Genomic DNA, 20,307 nt, shown 5'->3' on the forward strand with positions numbered 1-20,307 from the left:
TGTTAATTTGCAGTGTTGTACTGACATAGTGCTTTTATTTTGAAAGAAACTGTACATTTCCTGTGAAAACCGAAGTGTATTTTGAAAACAGACAATGCATGTAACAGGCTGAAGTTGACACGGCGTCCCAGAACGTCAACAACCAACACACCCAGGGTACCTTGGACGTCATATGTGGACGTGGGAAGTCCATGACCAAACGTGGACATGTGACGAGGTCACAGTGAGAATTATTATTTGTTTTGAGCTGCAGGACGTTTCTGTCCCAGAACTGTAACTAAAGGTGAAATAGTGCCTGATTCAGATTTAATGCTGCAGAATGATGGTGTACAGTGTTACTTATTATTATAGTTGGGATTTTTTGAGATCCACCAAACGTTTACACATACAACAGGAGGTTAAACACAGACTCACAGACCATCACAGATTTTCACAGCTTACGCTTTTTTAATTTGCCAGGAAAGAACAGTTCACTCTGCAGAATACAGATGTGTAAAAGCGTGAAGACCTAAGAGACAATCCAGCCCCTGTTTATGTCATTCATCTCTTCATTGGTTAAGTATCATTACAGCAACATAAGATAGAGATCCCACAAGTTATATATGAGACTGGTGGCACAATGACACATGGGCTGATGCTTGTGCTTTTTACAGATGGATTGTGGCTCTCTGCAGCTCAGGAATCACATGATGAACATGCTGCAGACAGATGGGAGCTCAGCATCACACCGCATGTCTTTCCAACATCCAGTTGCATCATCTGTAAGTACCAAACACACAGGAGTCAGTGTGTGAATATTCCAGGGAAAATGACACCACTCATACATCATGTTCAGGTTGATTTATTTACCTTTAATGACTATTTTCAGACAGTTTTCCTTAGTAGGTTCTCCAGGACACTTGTTGGGAAACATGACGGGAGACATATGATCACTCCAAGACCAAGAAGAATCCTGTGAGGAAAATAGAATTTTGTGATTTATATAATTATAAAATATGGTTTAAAAAATACTGTAGGACTTTGTGTAATGGTAAATGATATACCTCTGGTGCTTTATGGCCTCCAACCCACACTTGTCCTGACTTGTGACCAGCCTTCTGCATCAGTTCTCGCATCTCAGCAAATTGTTCATGTTCAAATACAGCTGCAAGGCTTCCACCGTCCAACCGGCAGTTTTCCTACAGTGGAGAAAAACAACCTTAGTAACACAACACTGACAGAAGATGAATCAAATGTGCAAGTAAATACAGATTTAACTTATTGCAGATACATTCTGCTCTGAATAAAAATAGAGGTGGTATGTAAAAATAATATTAATAAGTGAAGGTAACACTTTATATAAAGGTACTGTAATAAACGTTAATTAATGCTTAATAAGCACCAATTAACAGGTAATGAGCACTTATAAGACATAATAAGATATTTATTACCATTAATAAGACTATGTAAATGTTAATTTTAGCACAATGCTGTAATAAATTATTTATATAGTTTTATTAATGTTAATAAGCATCTTATACGTCTTGTAAGTGCTCATTAACTGTTAATTGGTGCTTATTAAGCATTAATTAACGCTTATTACAGTACCTTAATATAAAGTGTTTCCAATAACTTTATTTGTGTAGCATAGTTCATACAGTAAGTGCAACTCAAAGATACAAAAACACAACCACACACTCACACAGACACACACATAAAAATACTACTTAGGTTTGGTACAAATTAATTAAATAAAAACTATATAAATGCAAGTCTAAAAAAGATTTTTGGAAGGCTGTTTCAGAGCGGAGGGCCAACAACGCCAAATGCAGCATCACAGTACGTCTCTGTGCTGTAGACTGTTGCCATTAGATGTATTCTACATTCGACATCTAGAGACGTGCAGTATCTTCTGTGGAGCAAACTCCCCTTTGTCTTAAATCCTTGCAAACGTTACAGGTCCACCTTGTTTGGTCTGTTTTTTCAAGCATCCCAGGTCAACAGCATGTGATCTAGAGGGCTAAACACAGCAGCAAAAAGCAAAACGAACCTGGAGCGCTTTGTGTTCCCAAGGCACAGGTTAAGTGAACCGCACCGCAGACTTGAAGCGAACTATAGTCCTGAAGTTGGTTTATTCAACTACATCTACAGTACAGGCCAAAAGTTTGGACACACCTTCTCATTCAATGCGTTTTCTTTATTTTCATGACTATTTACATTGTAGATTCTCACTGAAGGCATCAAAACTATGAATGAACACATGTGGAGTTATGTACTTAACAAAAAAAGGTGAAATAACTGAAAACATGTTTTATATTCTAGTTTCTTCAAAATAGCCACCCTTTGCTCTGATTACTGCTTTGCACACTCTTGGCATTCTCTCCATGAGCTTCAAGAGGTAGTCACCTGAAATGGTTTTCCAACAGTCTTGAAGGAGTTCCCAGAGGTGTTTAGCACTTGTTGGCCCCTTTGCCTTCACTCTGCGGTCCAGCTCACCCCAAACCATCTCGATTGGGTTCAGGTCCGGTGACTGTGGAGGCCAGGTCATCTGCCGCAGCACTCCATCACTCTTCTTCTTGGTCAAATAGCCCTTACACAGCCTGGAGGTGTGTTTGGGGTCATTGTCCTGTTGAAAAATAAATGATCGTCCAACTAAACACAAACCGGATGGGATGGCATGTCGCTGCAGGATGCTGTGGTAGCCATGCTGGTTCAGTGTGCCTTCAATTTTGAATAAATCCCCAACAGTGTCACCAGCAAAACACCCCCACACCATCACACCTCCTCCTCCATGCTTCACAGTGGGAACCAGGCATGTGGAATCCATCCGCTCACCTTTTCTGCGTCTCACAAAGACACGGCGGTTGGAACCAAAGATCTCAAATTTGGACTCATCAGACCAAAGCACAGATTTCCACTGGTCTAATGTCCATTCCTTGTGTTTCTTGGCCCAAACAAATCTCTTCTGCTTGTTGCCTCTCCTTAGCAGTGGTTTCCTAGCAGCTATTTGACCATGAAGGCCTGATTGGCGCAGTCTCCTCTTAACAGTTGTTCTAGAGATGGGTCTGCTGCTAGAACTCTGTGTGGCATTCATCTGGTCTCTGATCTGAGCTGCTGTTAACTTGCGATTTCTGAGGCTGGTGACTCGGATGAACTTATCCTCAGAAGCAGAGGTGACTCTTGGTCTTCCTTTCCTGGGTCGGTCCTCATGTGTGCCAGTTTCGTTGTAGCGCTTGATGGTTTTTGCGACTCCACTTGGGGACACGTTTAAAGTTTTTGTAATTTTCCGGACTGACTGACCTTCATTTCTTAAAGTAATGATGGCCACTGGTTTTTCTTTAGTTAGCTGATTGGTTCTTGCCATAATATGAATTTTAACAGTTGTCCAATAGGGCTGTCGGCTGTGTATTAACCTGACTTCTGCACAACACAACTGATGGTCCCAACCCCATTGATAAAGCAAGAAATTCCACTAATTAACCCTGATAAGGCACACCTGTGAAGTGGAAACCATTTCAGGTGACTACCTCTTGAAGCTCATGGAGAGAATGCCAAGAGTGTGCAAAGCAGTAATCAGAGCAAAGGGTGGCTATTTTGAAGAAACTAGAATATAAAACATGTTTTCAGTTATTTCACCTTTTTTTGTTAAGTACATAACTCCACATGTGTTCATTCATAGTTTTGATGCCTTCAGTGAGAATCTACAATGTAAATAGTCATGAAAATAAAGAAAACGCATTGAATGAGAAGGTGTGTCCAAACTTTTGGCCTGTTCTGTATGTACAAGAAACTACTCTGTAATCTAATACAAGTTACATAATTATAAGACGGCAGTATCAGTATAAATCAAAATATAGACTTCAGTGTTTTGGCTGTAAAATCCGCACACAACTATGACATTTCCAAACATGGTCAAGAAAGAAGTGATCATCCTATAAAATGTATCATGACTCATAAGTCAACCCCAGTTTCCCCTAGTAGAACTTTTACTTGAGTAAAGGATCTGAATACTTCTTCCACCACTGAATGAGAAATCATTCAGATTACCTCAGCTTCAGCCCAGGTCATCTTTTCTGGAATGTAGAGGAGACAACGATATCCAACATTAGTCCAACCATCAGGACAAGATGGTTCCCACCAGCCGTACGCAGCTAAAGACAAATACAGAGGAGGAGATAATGATGAGCTGCAAGGAATATGGATGTGCAGTTTTTTGTGTGTTTGAGGGGAGAATTTTTTTTTCAGGAAGTGTGATGTATATGTGTGTCTATACATACAGGGTTGGGGAGTAACAGAATACAAGTAACTAAGTTCATTCAATCACGCAACATGCAAACTGCACACAGAAGGACTCCAGCCGACCGGAAGGTTCACACCTGGAACCCTCTTGCTGTGAGGCGACAGTGTCACAATTACTGTGATGTCACCCATTCTCAAGTTTAGCATTATGGCCGTCTCCATCTCAGTTGTTAACAAGGTCAAGTCCTGCATCAAATTTGTGGTTAAATGAAAGTAAAGTATTATTGGCAAAATTCACATGAAGCATCAACTGTAGAGTAAAAACCCAGAATGGCCCTCGACACAGCATCATTATACACTCTAAGAAATAATCCACTGGTTTAAAAAATTGCATGCATCTTTTTGAGTACTTCCAATTCTGGCATTATTAAGACAGTCCTATCAGTCTTTTATAATCTGACAAACTCACTTTTGTACAACCGACCTGATTTGCTTTGACCTTGAAAAACATAATTAATTTGAACGAATTAAATATTTATCAAAAAGTTTTTTTGATATTTAGTGGTCAAATTGTTTATTAAGCATATTCTAACTTACTTATTTTAATTCCATCCTACTAAAAAATGTAAAAAAAAAAAAAAAAAAGGTCCAGATTTTGACCAACTTCTTATAACTGTTTGCCAGCTGATGAATGTTAAATTTTTTTAAGCTGAATACCTTCTTTATGTTGACCATTATCCACTGACCCAACAAATAACTTTTTAGAGTGTAGATAGATGGATAATCATGATACGTTCATGTGTAAGCAATAGTTTAATCTTGTAGCTGGGTGTCTGGCAGATAAGTGCAGTCAAAAAGTAGAGTATCCCACTCTGAAATGTAGTCAAGTAGAAAAGAGCAGAAAACTGAAATACTCCAGTAAAATACATCATCTTCAAGAACTGTTCTCATGTACAGTATTTTAATAAATTTCGCTCCACCACTGCCACGAAATACTCACGGAAAGCTCTGGTCAGAGCCAGCATTGCACAAAGAAGTGCAGACACAGCCAGCATCTTCATGGTGGTGATGATGTTAACGGTGATAATCTTTCATAAAGAGAGACAGACATGTTAATGATGTTTCGCCAGAGAGAAGAGACTCAGACTGGTGCTTTAAAAAAAAGGGATGAAAATAGTTTGTCACAAACCTGCAGCAGAATTAATTTGTCTTCGACCCTCTCAGTGATAGCGTGCAGCTTCAGCCTTTGAGTGCTGAACAAGAGAAAAACCAGCTGTTATATACATGTAAATTTGCAAAACCAGGACCTGAGGCCATGCACGCTGATGGACATGCAAATAAAACTTTCAATCTGCCCTCTAAATGTCACAGAGGCCGTTCCAGGGCAGCTTTAGCTTCATATGTTAACATTTTAATCATCCATCTTATTCCCAGTCCCCATGATACCTTACATGAATTATGGGGGTATCTTCTGGGGCCAAACCAGATCTGGCTTTTTCCAATGGTAATGGTATGTAACGGTATGCTAATCATCTTTTTTAGAGCCAAAGTGCTATATGAGAGACAACTGGACTAACTTGAGTTTCTTGAAGACATGTCACCTCTCATCTAAAAGGCGTCTTCCATTCTAACAGACTGGTGCAGAGTCAAAGGCTTTCAACACTGTGGATGTGAACCCTCATAGAGTCGTCGAGGTCATCATGGGGGTTATTAAGGTTAGATAGGTCCAGGTGTGAATGAGTGTTAGGTCGTCTGGGGAGAGATCTCAAGACTGCGTTGTAGGTGGGTGATAAGTGATGTAATAGGTTACCTCCACTGTTTACGATGGTCGTTTCAGGCCTCTTTCAAACTATCCAGACGGATTGTTTGAAGGAGGCAAACTGGAATGACCGTAGTTATGAAGTAATGGGAACATTTTCAGCTGGTGAATGTAAGCATTTCCATTTTACAAGCTGATTAAGAAAATGTAATCTGGGGATGTGATTTTTGTTAGATTTCAAATCAGTAGGGGTTGACAATGTAAGTAAGGTTGTAACGACTTATTTGATTTTAGGGTAACTGCAATATTATTACTTACATTTTGTTAGCAATTTGTTACACTACTCATGCTGTGAAAAGTAATTTTATTACTGTCCAACACTGTAACAAGTCAACCGATGAAATTCTGTCAAAGATGACTCATCTATGAAGTTTGCTGGTATTTATCTTGTGATGCTGTTGGGTCAACAATGTGCAAGTTCAGAGTCACATGTTGCCCTGCGTTTGTATTGACACTGTCAGGTGAGCCACCTGACAGTGTCAATACAAACACAGTCAAACATTTGCTCAGACTGCACAAATAAAACATAATTTATGTTTCTGTAGTGGTGTGAGAGAGACCACAACATCAGCCATGACATCCACTTTCCTGATGATGATGGTGTTTGCCAAGTATAGTGTATCAAGCATGGGTCTGATCTATATTTCCAAACAATAATTAATAACTGCTCCAGTTGTCAAGACCTCCAGGCACACCAGTATGACATGAATCATCATGAATCAAGATTTTTACATTAACAATTAATCACTTTGTGTCACGTCTGATACTGCTGCTCTTTCCTGTGGTGTACCTCAGGGCTCTGTCTTGGGTCCTATATTATTTGCTTTATATATACGTCTACTAGGTCACATTGTTTTTTTTTGTTTTTTTTTCATTTAATCTATTAAGGATCCCCATTAGCTGATACCGTAGTAACGGTTATGCTGCTGATTACATTCAGCTGTATGTCTCGTTTAAGCCTGATAACACTGACAAACTTTCTGCTCTGCACAACTCTTTGATAGCCATCAAGGAGCAGATGTCCAACCGCTTTTTACAATTAAACGTAGAAAAGAAGGACGTTCTTAAGATTGCTTCAGATGGTAAAGCTTCAAAGTTTGCCCAGAGTATTGGGTCCCCTTTTGTGGTTTTATGTCTCTGTAGTCATCTGGGTCTCTTTGAGGTTGTTTTGTGTGTTTTTGTAATTGTTTGGGTCTCTGAGGTAATTTTGCATCTCTTCAAGGTAATTTAGTGTCTTTTTGTCTCTTTGTAGTCATTTGGGTCTCTTTGAGACAATTTTGCATCTCTTCAAGGTAATTTTATGTCTTTTTTGGATGTATTGTCTCTCTGTAGTTGTTTGTGTCTCTTTGTGGTTGTTTTGCCTGTTTTTCTAGGTATTTTGTTTCCCTTTCCAGTTCCTTTGCATCTCTTTGTGATCTTTTTTGTGTCTCTTTGTGGTCATTTTGAGTCTCTCCCTGGCTGGTACTGTATGTGTTAATTTGACATCTGCATTTTTTCATGTGACACTTTGGGCCCTTGATTGGTCCATTCATTAATCCATCCATGATTTTATGAGAGTTCACTCTTTCAAATCAAATGTGAAATTTTACCTTTTGGAAAAGCCTTCTTGTTTTTGTCTTGTATAAAATTCAGGATATTTTTGTTTTTAACTGCAGAACATTTCTGTCCCAGAACTGTAACGAAAGGTGAAATAGTGCCTGACTTATTTCCACTTCAATAATTGCAAGTCTGTCAAAATGAAATACAGTTTGACCTGAGAAGTGTGCATCACCAGTTCTGTCATATTTTGTGGGATTCAGATTTAGTGCTGCAGAATGATGGTGTACAGTGTTACTTATTATTATAGTTGGGATTTTTTGAGATTCAACAAACTTTTACACATACAACAGGAGGTTAAACACAGACTCACAGACCATCACAGATTTCCAATGCTTTGTAATTTGCCAGGAAAGAACAGTTCACTCTGCAGAATACAGCTGTGTTAAAAGCATTAAGACCTCAGAGAAAATCCAGCCCCTGTTTATTTCACTTGTTACTTAGTAGCGTTACAGCGATAGAGAAGAAATAAAGATGTAACATTAGATAGATACAGTATATCCCACAAGTTAAATAGGACACTGATGGCACAATGACAGATGTTTGTGCTTTCACAGATGGATTGTGGCTCTCTGTCAGCTCAGGAATCACATGAGGAACATGCTGCAGACAGATGGGAGCTCAGCATCACATGGCGAGCCCTCCAAGCATCCAGACGCATTCTCTGTAAGTACCAAACACACAGGAGTCAGAGCACGTCACCTGTCAAATGATGCATCACTCTGTAGACTAGTGGTTTTCAACTTTTTGAGGGCCAGTTCCAACTGATGTGCAATAATCAAAATTATATGTAGAACAACAATATTTACAGTATCTGCAGGTGTAGGTAGATGCAATTCATATTCACAGTAATGCAATGAGTTCATAATCTCATTTCTTGCACTTAAAATATGTGAAGATTATTTAAAATGCATAAAATCTCATGTGTATTTACATTTGCAACCTTTAAAATTAGGAACTATTATTGGTGCTGCATACCTTAAATTGCCATTTTTACATTCTCGCCAGTCGGGGGAGATTTGGGAGAGTTAATTGCAGTCAGACAAGTGGAGAGTGGAGCCACACAGTTTTTTGACCTCTTTAATCTCTCTTACCTCTTTCTTTATCTCTCTCCTTTTATATAATTTTGGATTTTGGAACTGGAAAATTGTTTCTGTACCATTTTTTTTTGTATATTGAATTAAACTGTAAAGCTTTACTGAGTGGTCCAGTGAATTATGACAAAGGGAAATATTAGAGCGTCAAGCTACCTACAGCCTTGTCAAAAAAAGCTTCAGATGATGGTGGTGAAAACAAGTCAAATGATAAAATTGGGAAGATGTGCATGTAGGACTAGACTGCTATTTAAAAGCAAACGCACACAAACAACCCCAAAGAACACCCCAACTGTAGGAAACCCCTTATGAAAATATTGCTTCCAGCACCCTCAGCATTCTCTGTACTACCCCTGTGTTACTGTAGACAGACACTACGTAAATATTCCAGGGAAAATGACACCACTCATACATCATGTTCAGATTGACTGATTTACCTTCAAAATTTATTTTCAGGCAGTTTTCCTTGGAAGGCTCCTTAGAGCACCAGTTGGGAAATATGTTGGGAGACATATAATCACTCCAGGACCAAGAAGAACCCTGTGAGGCAAAATAGAACAGAACATTTGTTGGAATTATTATTATTAATAAAATACTGTTAAAATGTACTGTCAGTACTGGTATAATGGTAAGTGATATACCCCTGGTGCTTTGGAACCTCCAACCCACACTTGTCCAGACTTGTGACCAGCCTTCTGCATCACCTCTTGAATCTCATCAAAGTAATACTCTTCAAATACAGATGCGAGGTTTCCATAGGCATGGAAGTCTCCATTGCCTGACTGGCAGTTTTGCTACAGTGGAGAAAAACAACCTTAGTAAGAGGGCGCTGAAAGAAGACCAGATTAGATTTTAGATTAGATGTCCTTTACTGTCCTCAACATTATTCTGCTCTGGTCAGTACAGCACAAAAGACACCACAATAAATAACACAACATAAATATGGCTATATAAAACATGATTCTAGAGGTAGAATAATTCACAACAAATAGCAACTCCCTCTGCAAGATGCCAGTTAACTAACTGTGTAAGTAGATTTTACGAAGTGCAGATACTTTGTACTCTGAGTAACAACAGTGGTGGAATGTTACTAAATACATTTACTATACATAAGTACAAATCCCAGATACGTACTTTACGACAGTAGTCTATTTCTATTTATATTGTGTACATTTCTGATTTTTCTACTTTACTATCTGTTGACTGACAGTGATGAACCCTGACTGTACCAGTGAGGTGTTGACTGGCTGATTCCACTAAAAATTCACTATGTCGTAGCCTGTGATTCAGTAGGCGCTGTCATTGTACAGTCTGCAGACATCAAACTTGATGTTGTACCCAAGTTTATTAGATCAATGTCGCACAGTGTAGCTGCACTAAACTTATATGATTGCTAAAATCAAAAATATCAGTAAACATGAGTCCCTTTCTCCTAAATCCAAAAGCTGGAGTGCTATAACTCAAACGTGTGATGTCATCACGTATGAAGTCTGGAACTGCTCTGCAGACAATGAATGGTGATCTTGTAAATGATGTTGAGGGCAGCCAGGGGAAAGCTCTGAGTTTATGGGGACATTTTCTGTTTCAGAACTAAGAACACTGCAACAGAATAAAGCTCATTTGGGTGTAAAAAGAAAAACAAACATGTTGTGGGCCCAAAATAAGCAGCTCCACACTTTATACTTTATGACGTCAAAAGTTTGAGACTTTCCTCTCTGGTTTCTGGCTTTAAGAGAGAGTAGCTCATGTTCACTAACACTGAGTGAACTCTCTCAGGCCATGGGAATAACATATCAGAATTCTAAATTTGGGTGGTTTTCCTCTTTAAAACTAAAACTATAAACTTTTACTTTAGTAAGGTTTTGAACTCAGGACTTTTACTCGTAGTGGAGCATTATCACAGTATGATATTAATACTTTTACTTCAGTAATAGACATGAATACTTCTTCTGACACTAAATAAGAAATCCTCCTTATTACCTCAGCCTCAGTCCAAGTCATGTTTTCTGGAACGTAGAGGAGACAACGAGTATCGAACATTGTCCACCCATCAGGACAGCTGAAGCCAAAGTGATGAAAGCCAAAGTCATCTAAAGACAAACAGAAGAGAAGGTAGTAATTTGACAAGTTGGGATGAGAACGCATTGAATCTTCCCAACACTGTAATGTGTGTGTGTGTGTGTGTGTGTACTTCTACCAACCGTATATTGGTGTTGGAACTGAAGTTGGAGGTAGCGTAACTACATGCAGGTCCTCTGCCCCAGGTCCCTCCTCTGCTTTTGAAAGAGCAAGACAGACCGTTCAACTCATCAGTAAGCAGTTGTGGAAGATGTACTGTGATCTTTTACTGACACATATCAATCTTCTCATCAATCTCAGCAAGGGAGCAAATATGAGCTTATTCATAAAAATGTTGAACCATTCCTTTTAGTAAAAGTAACGATCAATAAATACATAGTTTCATATTAAAGTACGACATCAAGTTTGTCTTCAAGTAAAATACAGTTAAGTAGTTTTATCAGCAAAATGTACATGAAGTATTAAATGTGGTACTGAAGTATTCCAAAAGTAACCCAAACACATGCAAAGGCACCATTAGTGGCCTTCAGAAACACACCAGCAGGCGGCAGATTGTAACGATGCTAACAACTTTTGATGAGTTAAAATGACAACGTATTGAGCCTTACCAACACTGTGTAGTGTGTGTGTGTGTGTGTGTACGTCTACCAACCTGATGGTGGCGGAATTGATTCAGTAGGCTCCTCTGTCTCAGCGTCATTCTCTCCTCCTGCAGGGGCTGGATGGACAGTTTGACACGTCAGTGAGCAGTGATAGAAGAAGTACTCTTGATTCTTTACTAAAACATAATTTTTGTTGGGGCGTCGGTGGCTTAGTGGTAGAGCAGGCGCACCATGTACAAGGCTGTTGCCGCAGCGGCCCGGGTCGCTCATTTGTCCTATCGATTAAAGGCTTAAAAATGCCCTCCCCCCAAAAAAAATATCTTTAAAAAAAAAAAAGAAACATAATTATTGTTAACAATGAAACTGTTAGCGTCTGGCTGTAGCTTCATATTTAGTTTAGACATGACAATCAGTCTTCTCATTGATCTCTAAGCAAGGAAGCAAATATGAGCAAATAAAGTTCTGCATCAAGTTTGAATTTAGGTAAAATACTGAAGTAAAACACACAAGTATTACCAGCAAACCACAGTTGTTAAATACTGTCACTTTTTTAATTACATGGTTGTTAGATATCAATACGCAAAGGCACCTTTTGTGGTGGTATAATACGACAGTTGTTAACGCAGCGGCCAACAACCAAAGTTGTTAACTGCAGCTATGTCAGTGGACGTCCATGTAAGAGAGCGACATGCAAAGGCACCATTAATGACCTTCAGAAACACACCGGCAGGCGGCAGATTGTAACGATGCTAACAACTTTTGTCATACTAAGGGCATACCTGTCACATGACATTGCATCACGGTAGTAACAAACATACTTATTTTACAACAAGTCCTGATGTTTTTGTTTTTTTCTAGACCTAACCTTGTGCTGTTGTTCCCTTAACTTACAAAAAGTAAAAATGAGAGCTTTTAGGTACGTCGTAAGATTGCTTTGAAAAGACACAAAACATGTAAGAAGTGTAAAAGAACATGCCGTCCCGGACCTTAAAAAACAGAAGCAGGGAGGTACCCAGTGCATCACACTTTGCCATGTAGGTCCACTGACAAAGCAGTGGTTATTGATGAGTTGGAATGACAACGTATTGAGCCTTACCAACACTGTGGTGTGTGTGTGTGTGTGTGTGTGTGTGTGTGTGTGTGTGTGTGTGTGTGCGCGCGCGTGCGTCTACCAACCTGATGGTGCTGGAGCTGATTCAGTAGGCACCTCTGTCTCAGTGTCATTCTCTCCTTCTGCAGGAGCTGGATGGACAGTTTGACACGTCAGCGAGCAGTGGTGAAGGAAGTTGTCTGATTCTTTACTAAAACAATTTTTGTTAACTATGAAGCTGTTAGTGTCTGGCTGTAGCTTCATATTTAGCATACAGTCATGGAATGAATGAATTCAGTCTTCTCATGTGTCTCTCAATGAGGAAACAAATATAAGCACATTTGTGAAAATGGCAAAATTTTCCATTAAGTAAAAGTCACAAAATCTAGACTTTGTGTCAAGTAAAAATCATGCATTTGAATTTTTATTTAAGTAAGTATTATTGGCAAAATAAACATAAAGTATCAAAGGTAGTGTTAAAATCCAGAATTACCCTCTATACAGTATTTTTATGAATAGATGAATAATTATTGATGCATTCATGTTTAAGCAATAGTTTGATCTTGTAGCTGGGTGTCTATCAGATACGTGCAGTCAAAAGTACTGTATTCCACTCTGAAATATAGTCAAGTACAAAGTAGCAGAAAATGGAAATACTCCAGTAAAATACGTTTACTTCAAAAACTGTTCTCATGTACAGGACTAAATTACGCTCCACCACTGCCAGGAAATACTCACAAGTAGCTCTGGTCAGAACCAGCAATGCACAAAGAAGTGCAGACACAGTCAGCATCTTCATGGTGGTGATGATGTTAACAGTGATAATCTTTCATAAAGAGAGACAGGCTTGTTAATAAGTAATAATACTTCAGCAGGGAAAAGACGACTTAGATTGGTTCTTAAAAAAAAGGATGATAATAGAGTTTGTAGCAAACCTGCTGCAGAATTAATTTCCCTCTGACCCTCTGAATGGTGACAGCTTCAGCCTTCCTGTGAACTGAACAAGAGAAGAACCAGCTGTTTTATAAACTTGCATTTACAAAGCCAGGACCTGAGGCCATGCACACTGATGGAAACGCAAATAAAAATTTGATCTGGGTAACACTTTACAATAAGGTACACAAAATTAGAGTAGTTACTGAGGAACTAATGAGGAACGAATGAGGAACTAACTATTAGTTAATGGTCAGTTCCTCAGTAACTCATGATCAAATTTCAGAGGAGTAGTTACTGAGGAACGAATGAGGAACTATTGAGTAGTTACTGAGGAACTAAGGTACACAAAATTAGAGTAGTTACTGAGGAACTAAGGTACACAAAATTAGAGTAGTTACTGAGGAACGAATGAGGAACTAATGAGGAACGAATGAGGAACTAATGATGAACTATTGGTTAATGGTCAGTTCTTCATTAACTCATGATCAAATTTCATAGAGGGGTTAATCACGACTTAATAATTAGTGAACTAGTTACTTCATCAGTGCAGAATCATTACTCAATAACCCGTCCATTAGTTAACCTTTTTATGTCCTAAAGTAAAGTGACACATAATGAGTAGTCTTTCATTACATTATCATCATCTTTACAATTAGTTCATTAACAAAAATAATCAGACAGCAGGATTCTTGAGAAGAGTTTTATTCATTATTTTCAGACCACATACACATTAATATGACCATCCATGTTATTCTGTACGATGATGCCTTAGAAATAAATATGATAGTGTGTCACATTTCAGGTAGGCTAAGCTTAAAGAATTTATCATGGGGGGTGCGTGTAAAGTACTGTATACTGATCACACCGTTGTTCACAGTACAGCTGTTTGAGGTGCACAAAATTTAAAGTAGTTACTATGAAACAAATTTGGAACTAATGAGGAACTAACTATTAGTTAATGGTCAGTTCTTCAGTAACTCCTGATCAAATTTCAGTAGTTACTGAGGAACTAATGAGGAACTAACTATTACTTAATCATTACCTACCCTTTTTGTGTACCCTAAAGTAAAGTGAGACGGTAATGATAATGGTAATGATTACTGAATCATTACCTACTCATTAGTTACTCTTTTTGTGTACCCTAAAGTAAAGTGAGACATCAAAATGAGTAGGTAATGATTCAGTACTCATTACCTACTCATTTTGATGTCTCACTTTAAAATGAGTAGGTAATGAGTACTGAATCATTACCTACTCATTAGTTACTGTTTTTGTGTACCCTAAAGTAAAGTGAGACATCAAAATGAGTAGGTAGTGATTCAGTACTCATTACCTACTCATTTTGATGTCTCACTTTACTTTAGGGTACACAAAAAGAGTAACTAATGAGTAGGTAATGATTCAGTAATCATTACCATTATCATTACCGTCTCACTTTACTTTAGGGTACACAAAAAAGGTAGGTAATGATTAAGTAACAGTTAGTTCCTCATTAGTTCCTCAGTAACTACTCCTCTGAAATTTGATCAGGACTTACTGAAGAACTGACCATTAACTAATAGTTAGTTCATCATTCATTCCAAATTTTCGGCTGATTGAGCATGTTCAGTTGGCGGCGCAGCTTGAGAGAGATCACTCTGATTGGCTGTTCAGGTGTTATATCCTCTTCCCTGTAGCAAGCGAATCTGCCTGTAGTGAAACCGGGGCTAACCGGTGCTTCCTCCTCAGGCTCCACTTCACTCAGCTGCCCGACAGATCCGCTGCTTCTTCCTACTTTAACCTGAATAACAAACCGGAGCTAGCTGGGAGCGGCTAGCGGAGCGTTAGCCGCAGCATGACTGGAGGGAAGCAGCCAGTTAGCCTCCGCTAGCTTCCCAGCTAACGTTAGCCCCGGCTCTCCGTTTGGATCCAACCGGAGCACCGAGCCCTGGTTTGTTATTCAGGTTAAAGTGGGAAGAAGCAGCGGGTTTATCGGGCAGCTGAGTGAAGTGGAGCCTGAGGAGGAAACACCGGGACCGTCTGGATGTAATAGTCCGTGGAGGTGCTGCGGTGCTCGGCTGCACAGATAGGAAACCCCTCGGCTGACAGGATGTATTACTCTGTCACTCCACGCTACTTTGTTGATCTCATGCATTCAACGGACTTCCGGTTTCCCTTTTTGCGTTATTTCCTTTCACGCAGGCGCAGAACGTATGTGGTACTTGGCCGTCGGATGTAGTCTTCTTTTTTTCCCCCACAACTTTATTTAAGACAGGAAGTTTACAGAATGCAGATCTTCAACATTACACATATATGTCATATAACAGGGGCCGGGGGGGATAAGAGTTTACAAGAAAATATTAAAAATATAAAATGTTTTCTATGTGTAAACTTACATTTGTGAATGTGAAATCTTGCCAAAAGTAAGATGAGATTAATAATAAATCTTTCAATGGGTTTTGCCATATTTCTGTTAAAGTCAAAAAGTCCAAACAGCACATCCCTCCAAAACTGCTTAAATTATTTTTTAATATTGTCCGCAATAAAATTACAAATATCACTCCAGAGTCTTTTGACAATGGGGCAGTGCCAAAATAAATGAGTAACAGTTTCAAGCGTTGGGTGTAGTCTTTGTGGTGTGTTCAAATGCAACTGACACAGGGTGACGTGAGGCGACGTAGACGATGCAACAGTTGGCTTTTGTTGCCGCTAGTTCTTTGATGTCGGTTTGGTGTGTCCGCACCTTGTACAGAATAACATGGATGGTCATATTAATGTGTATGTGGTCTGAAAATAATTAATTAAACTCTTCTCAAGAATCCTGCTGTCTGATTATTTTATTTGTTAATGAACTAATTGTAAAGATGATGATAATGTAATGAACTACTCATTATGTGTCACTTTACTTTAGGACATAAAAAGGTTAACTAATGGACGGGTTATTGAGTAATGATTCTGTACTGATGAAGTAACTAGTTCACTAATTATTAAGTCGTGATTAACCCCTCTGTGAAATTTGATCATGAGTTATTGAAGAACTGACCATTAACCAATAGTTAGTTCCTCATTAGTTCCTCAGTAGCTACTCCTCTGAAATTTGATCAGGGGTTACTGAAGAACTGACCATTAACTAATAGTTATTTCCTCATTAACTACTCCTCTGAAATTTGATCATGAGTTAATGAAGAACTGACCATTAACTAATAGTTAGTTCATCATTAGTTCCTCATTAGTCCCTCAGTAACTACTCTAATTTTATGTACCTTAGTTCATCAGTGACTACTCATTAGTTCATCATTCGTTCCTCATTCGTTCCTCAGTAACTACTCTTATTTTGTGTAGCTTAGTTCCTCAGTAACTACTCATTAGTTCCTCATTAGTTCCTCATTTGTTCCTCATTAGTTTCCCAGTAACTACTCTAATTTTGTGTAGCTCAGTTCCTCAGTAACTACTCATTTGTTCCTCATTAGTTCCTCATTAGTTACTCATTCGTTCCTCATTAGTTCCTCAATAGTTCATCAGTAACTACTCTAATTTTGTGTACCGTAGTTCCTCAGTAACTACTCATTAGTTCCTCATTAGTTCCTCATTAGTTCATCAGTAACTACTCTAATTTTGTGTACTGTAGTTCCTCAGTAACTACTCATTAGTTCCTCATTAGTTCCCCAGTAACTACTCTAATTTTGTGTACTGTAGTTCCTCAGTAACTACTCATTAGTTCCTCATTAGTTCCCCAGTAACTACTCTAATTTTATGTACCTTAGTTCCTCAGTAACTACTCATTAGTTCCTCATTAGTTCCCCAGTAACTACTCTAATTTTATGTACCTTAGTTCCTCAGTAACTACTCATTAGTTCATCATTCGTTCCTCATTCGTTCCTCAGTAACTACTCTTATTTTGTGTAGCTTAGTTCCTCAGTAACTACTCATTAGTTCCTCATTAGTTCCTCATTTGTTCCTCATTAGTTTCCCAGTAACTACTCTAATTTTGTGTAGCTCAGTTCCTCAGTAACTACTCATTTGTTCCTCATTAGTTCCTCATTAGTTACTCATTCGTTCCTCATTAGTTCCTCAATAGTTCATCAGTAACTACTCTAATTTTGTGTACCGTAGTTCCTCAGTAACTACTCATTAGTTCCTCATTAGTTCCTCATTAGTTCATCAGTAACTACTCTAATTTTGTGTACTGTAGTTCCTCAGTAACTACTCATTAGTTCCTCATTAGTTCCCCAGTAACTACTCTAATTTTGTGTAGCTTAGTTCCTCAGTAACTACTCATTTGTTCCTCATTAGTTCCTCATTAGTTACTCATTCGTTCCTCATTAGTTACTCATTAGTTCCTCATTAGTTCATCAGTAACTACTCTAATTTTGTGTACCGTAGTTCCTCAGTAACTACTCATTAGTTCCTCATTAGTTCCTCATTAGCTCCCCAGTAACTACTTTAATTTTGTGTAGCTTAGTTCCTCAGTAACTACTCATTTGTTCCTCATTAGTTCCTCATTAGTTACTCATTCGTTCCTCATTAGTTACTCATTAGTTCATCAGTAACTACTCTAATTTTGTGTACCGTAGTTCCTCAGTAACTACTCATTAGTTCCTCATTAGTTCCTCATTAGTTCCTCAGTAACTACTTTAATTTTGTGTACCTTATTGTAAAGTGTTACCTAAAAAACACACAGGATGAAAGATATGTGATGGAAGCCCAGTGTTGGGCTTGTTGCTCAAAAATACAATTTATTACTAATTACTTTCATGCTTTTAAAAAGTTATACCTCTGTCAACAGTAATTCATCACACTAGTTGTTGTATCACTTTTATAGCACACAAAATCAGTTATTGAATCCTTTCTCCTCAAAATTCAGACTTTGCATGTGTGCCTCTTACCTGAGGCTCTTCTGTTGCCTGCCTGGTATTTTTCGAAGGATGTGTCTGAAAAACTAAGCATAAGTGCAACAGTTCATCCATCACATATCCAGCCTCAAACCTCCTGGTTGCTTGTAGCCTGCAGCTGTCCAAAAGTCAAATCTAGTTTTGGTTTAGCCGGTGTAGTGCTACAGCCTTCCTCCACAGCCGAGGAGGGCTCAGCTCTGGTGGGGTATATTTCCACGAGCTTCACATCATTGTGCTGTAGGTCATGGTTAGTGTTTCAGGAGGTCTGAGGTTGTGTTTTCCACAGTAGAAAGAGTCTTAGTGTCTTAGTCTTAACTTTGTGGAACAACGATGTTCTTTTTCATCTTTTCTCTCAATGAAATCAAAGTAATGGGAATATTTCCAGCTGGCGAATGAAAGTGTTTCCATTTTCCAAACTAGCTTCCTACTTTGTTTTGTGCATGCTCACTGATTCATCCGGATATTGTTGGACTTCAAATTCCGAATGGGGAGCTGACAACAAAAGTAAGGCTGCAACAAGTTAATTGTTTTTGGGGTGACTATGATATTATTACTCGAACTTTAATAGTGATTTGTTATACCGCTCGTTACTGGGAAAAGTAATATTATTACTGCCTTATACGTTAATCAGTCAGCCTATCCAGTCCTGTCTTTGATATGCCTTGTTTAAGGTCAGGAAAAATTGCCGGTGCTTATCTTTGATGGTGTTGGGCCAACAGAGCTCAAAGTCAATGCCACCTGATGCCCAAAGGCTCATCTGACATAGTCTGGCTTAGTACAAACACAGTCAAATCAAGCTTGCATGCCTCAAAATTATTTGCTCAGTGCTGTGTAAATATAAGATCATAGATTGTTTCAGTAGAAGGCATTTTCTTTGTGTGAAATACTACGAACAGGCGTACTGTTTTCACTGTTTTTGTTTTTCAGCAGGTAAGGTCAGTTGGTGAGGTTTTAGCTCCATTTTGGTTTTATTTAGGTAAGAGTACTTGTTACTCGTATTTTTAAGATAATCTTTTGATTATACCCACAGGCAGTTGTTTTCCTTGGAAGTTCACTTTGTCTTTGTGTTTGTCAATATCTAAGTTCCTGATCAATGAATAACTGGATTTTACCAGTTCCACCTGGTTTTATGTTTCATGACCGCCTTTAGCAGTTAATTGTTGAATGATCGTATGGATTATTAGAATACTATCCCCCGTTATATACGTCAGTCCTACAGCAATCCTCATTCAGATAGAACTGAAAAATGCATTACTGAAGCAACTCATCAATAGTCCAGTGTTGGTCATGTACTGTCTTGTTTTTGTTTCCTGAGGCTAATTTATGGACTAATTCTGAGGCAAATGAATTCAAGACATTGTAATTAAAAGTACATCAGAATCGATTCTTGAAAAAATCTGAACAACCGCTTTTTTAAATAACACAATTAGAGGTGCACATGTGATAACACAGAGCAACACAAATGCGATGTTGTATACAGGATGATACTGAATTTTGGATGCCAGCAAGACTGTCTGGTGACACTGGCATCAGCTATCTGGCATCCTTTCAAATAAATAAATAAATATTTAATAAATTAAATAAAGGACAGCAAATGATAATATAGTTTATAGCAAACCTGCTGCAGGATGATCTTATCTTCGTCCTTCCCAGTGTTGGTGTGTACCTTCAGCCTTCCTGTGTGGAAGTGTTAAAGACCTCTTAAACACACTCTTATAAAACCAGGAACAGAGGCCACGCTCAATGACAACAATTTACTTAGCTCAGGAAGAACTGACTCACTGGAATTTATCTAGTGATGATGTTGGGCCAAGAACACCCTGGCTCAGCAGTTTAGACAGTGGCCTAATACAAAAAATAGGTGAGCCATAACGTCTAGCAACACAGAGCAGCTGCTCAGTGTTATAAAAACAAAACGTTATCCACACATTTCTGTGGAAGTGTTGACACAGAACACCAAACCAGCCATGACATCCATGATGGCTTCATATATGTAGTTAAA

At 38.6% G+C, this 20,307-nt stretch overlaps 1 protein-coding gene across 3 annotated transcripts; it reads right to left on the reverse strand.

Moving 5' to 3' along the window:
* Window positions 1–423: 423 nt before the first annotated feature.
* LOC117252278 (lactose-binding lectin l-2-like) lies at window positions 424–20,018 on the reverse strand. 3 transcript variants are annotated; one of them, XM_033619045.2, is made up of 16 exons: window positions 19,924–20,018; window positions 18,300–18,352; window positions 13,434–13,495; window positions 13,237–13,324; window positions 12,585–12,650; window positions 11,459–11,524; window positions 10,929–11,000; window positions 10,708–10,817; window positions 9,369–9,521; window positions 9,165–9,267; window positions 5,408–8,297; window positions 5,219–5,306; window positions 4,027–4,130; window positions 1,044–1,178; window positions 850–952; window positions 424–759 (listed from the first exon to the last, which is right to left on the reverse strand). In XM_033619045.2, the coding sequence occupies exons 4-11, from the start codon at window positions 13,295–13,297 to the stop codon at window positions 8,221–8,223; spliced, it is 708 nt and encodes a 235-aa protein (XP_033474936.1). In that variant the 5' UTR covers window positions 13,298–13,324; window positions 13,434–13,495; window positions 18,300–18,352; window positions 19,924–20,018; the 3' UTR covers window positions 424–759; window positions 850–952; window positions 1,044–1,178; window positions 4,027–4,130; window positions 5,219–5,306; window positions 5,408–8,220. The 3 variants fall into 3 exon arrangements, with proteins under 3 accessions (XP_033474936.1, XP_033474933.1, XP_078027286.1); XM_033619042.2 differs by having other exon boundaries at window positions 10,929–11,003; XM_078171160.1 differs by lacking the exon at window positions 18,300–18,352 and having other exon boundaries at window positions 10,929–11,003; window positions 19,924–20,000.
* Window positions 20,019–20,307: the final 289 nt, after the last annotated feature.

This window comes from Epinephelus lanceolatus, chromosome 9 (genome assembly GCF_041903045.1).
Source record: "Epinephelus lanceolatus isolate andai-2023 chromosome 9, ASM4190304v1, whole genome shotgun sequence".
In the NCBI taxonomy this organism is placed as follows: domain Eukaryota; kingdom Metazoa; phylum Chordata; class Actinopteri; order Perciformes; family Serranidae; genus Epinephelus; species Epinephelus lanceolatus.

Coding starts and splice junctions, on each gene's coding strand:
- LOC117252278 (XM_033619042.2), bottom strand. CDS start 13,297: ATGAAGATGCTGACTGTGTCTGCACTTCTTTGTGCATTGCTGGTTCTG. Junction 9,522..10,707: donor TGACTTGGACTGAGGCTGAG/GTAATAAGGAGG, acceptor TCTCCACTGTAG/CAAAACTGCCAGTCAGGCAA. Junction 9,268..9,368: donor GAGGTTCCAAAGCACCAGGG/GTATATCACTTA, acceptor TTTGCCTCACAG/GGTTCTTCTTGGTCCTGGAG.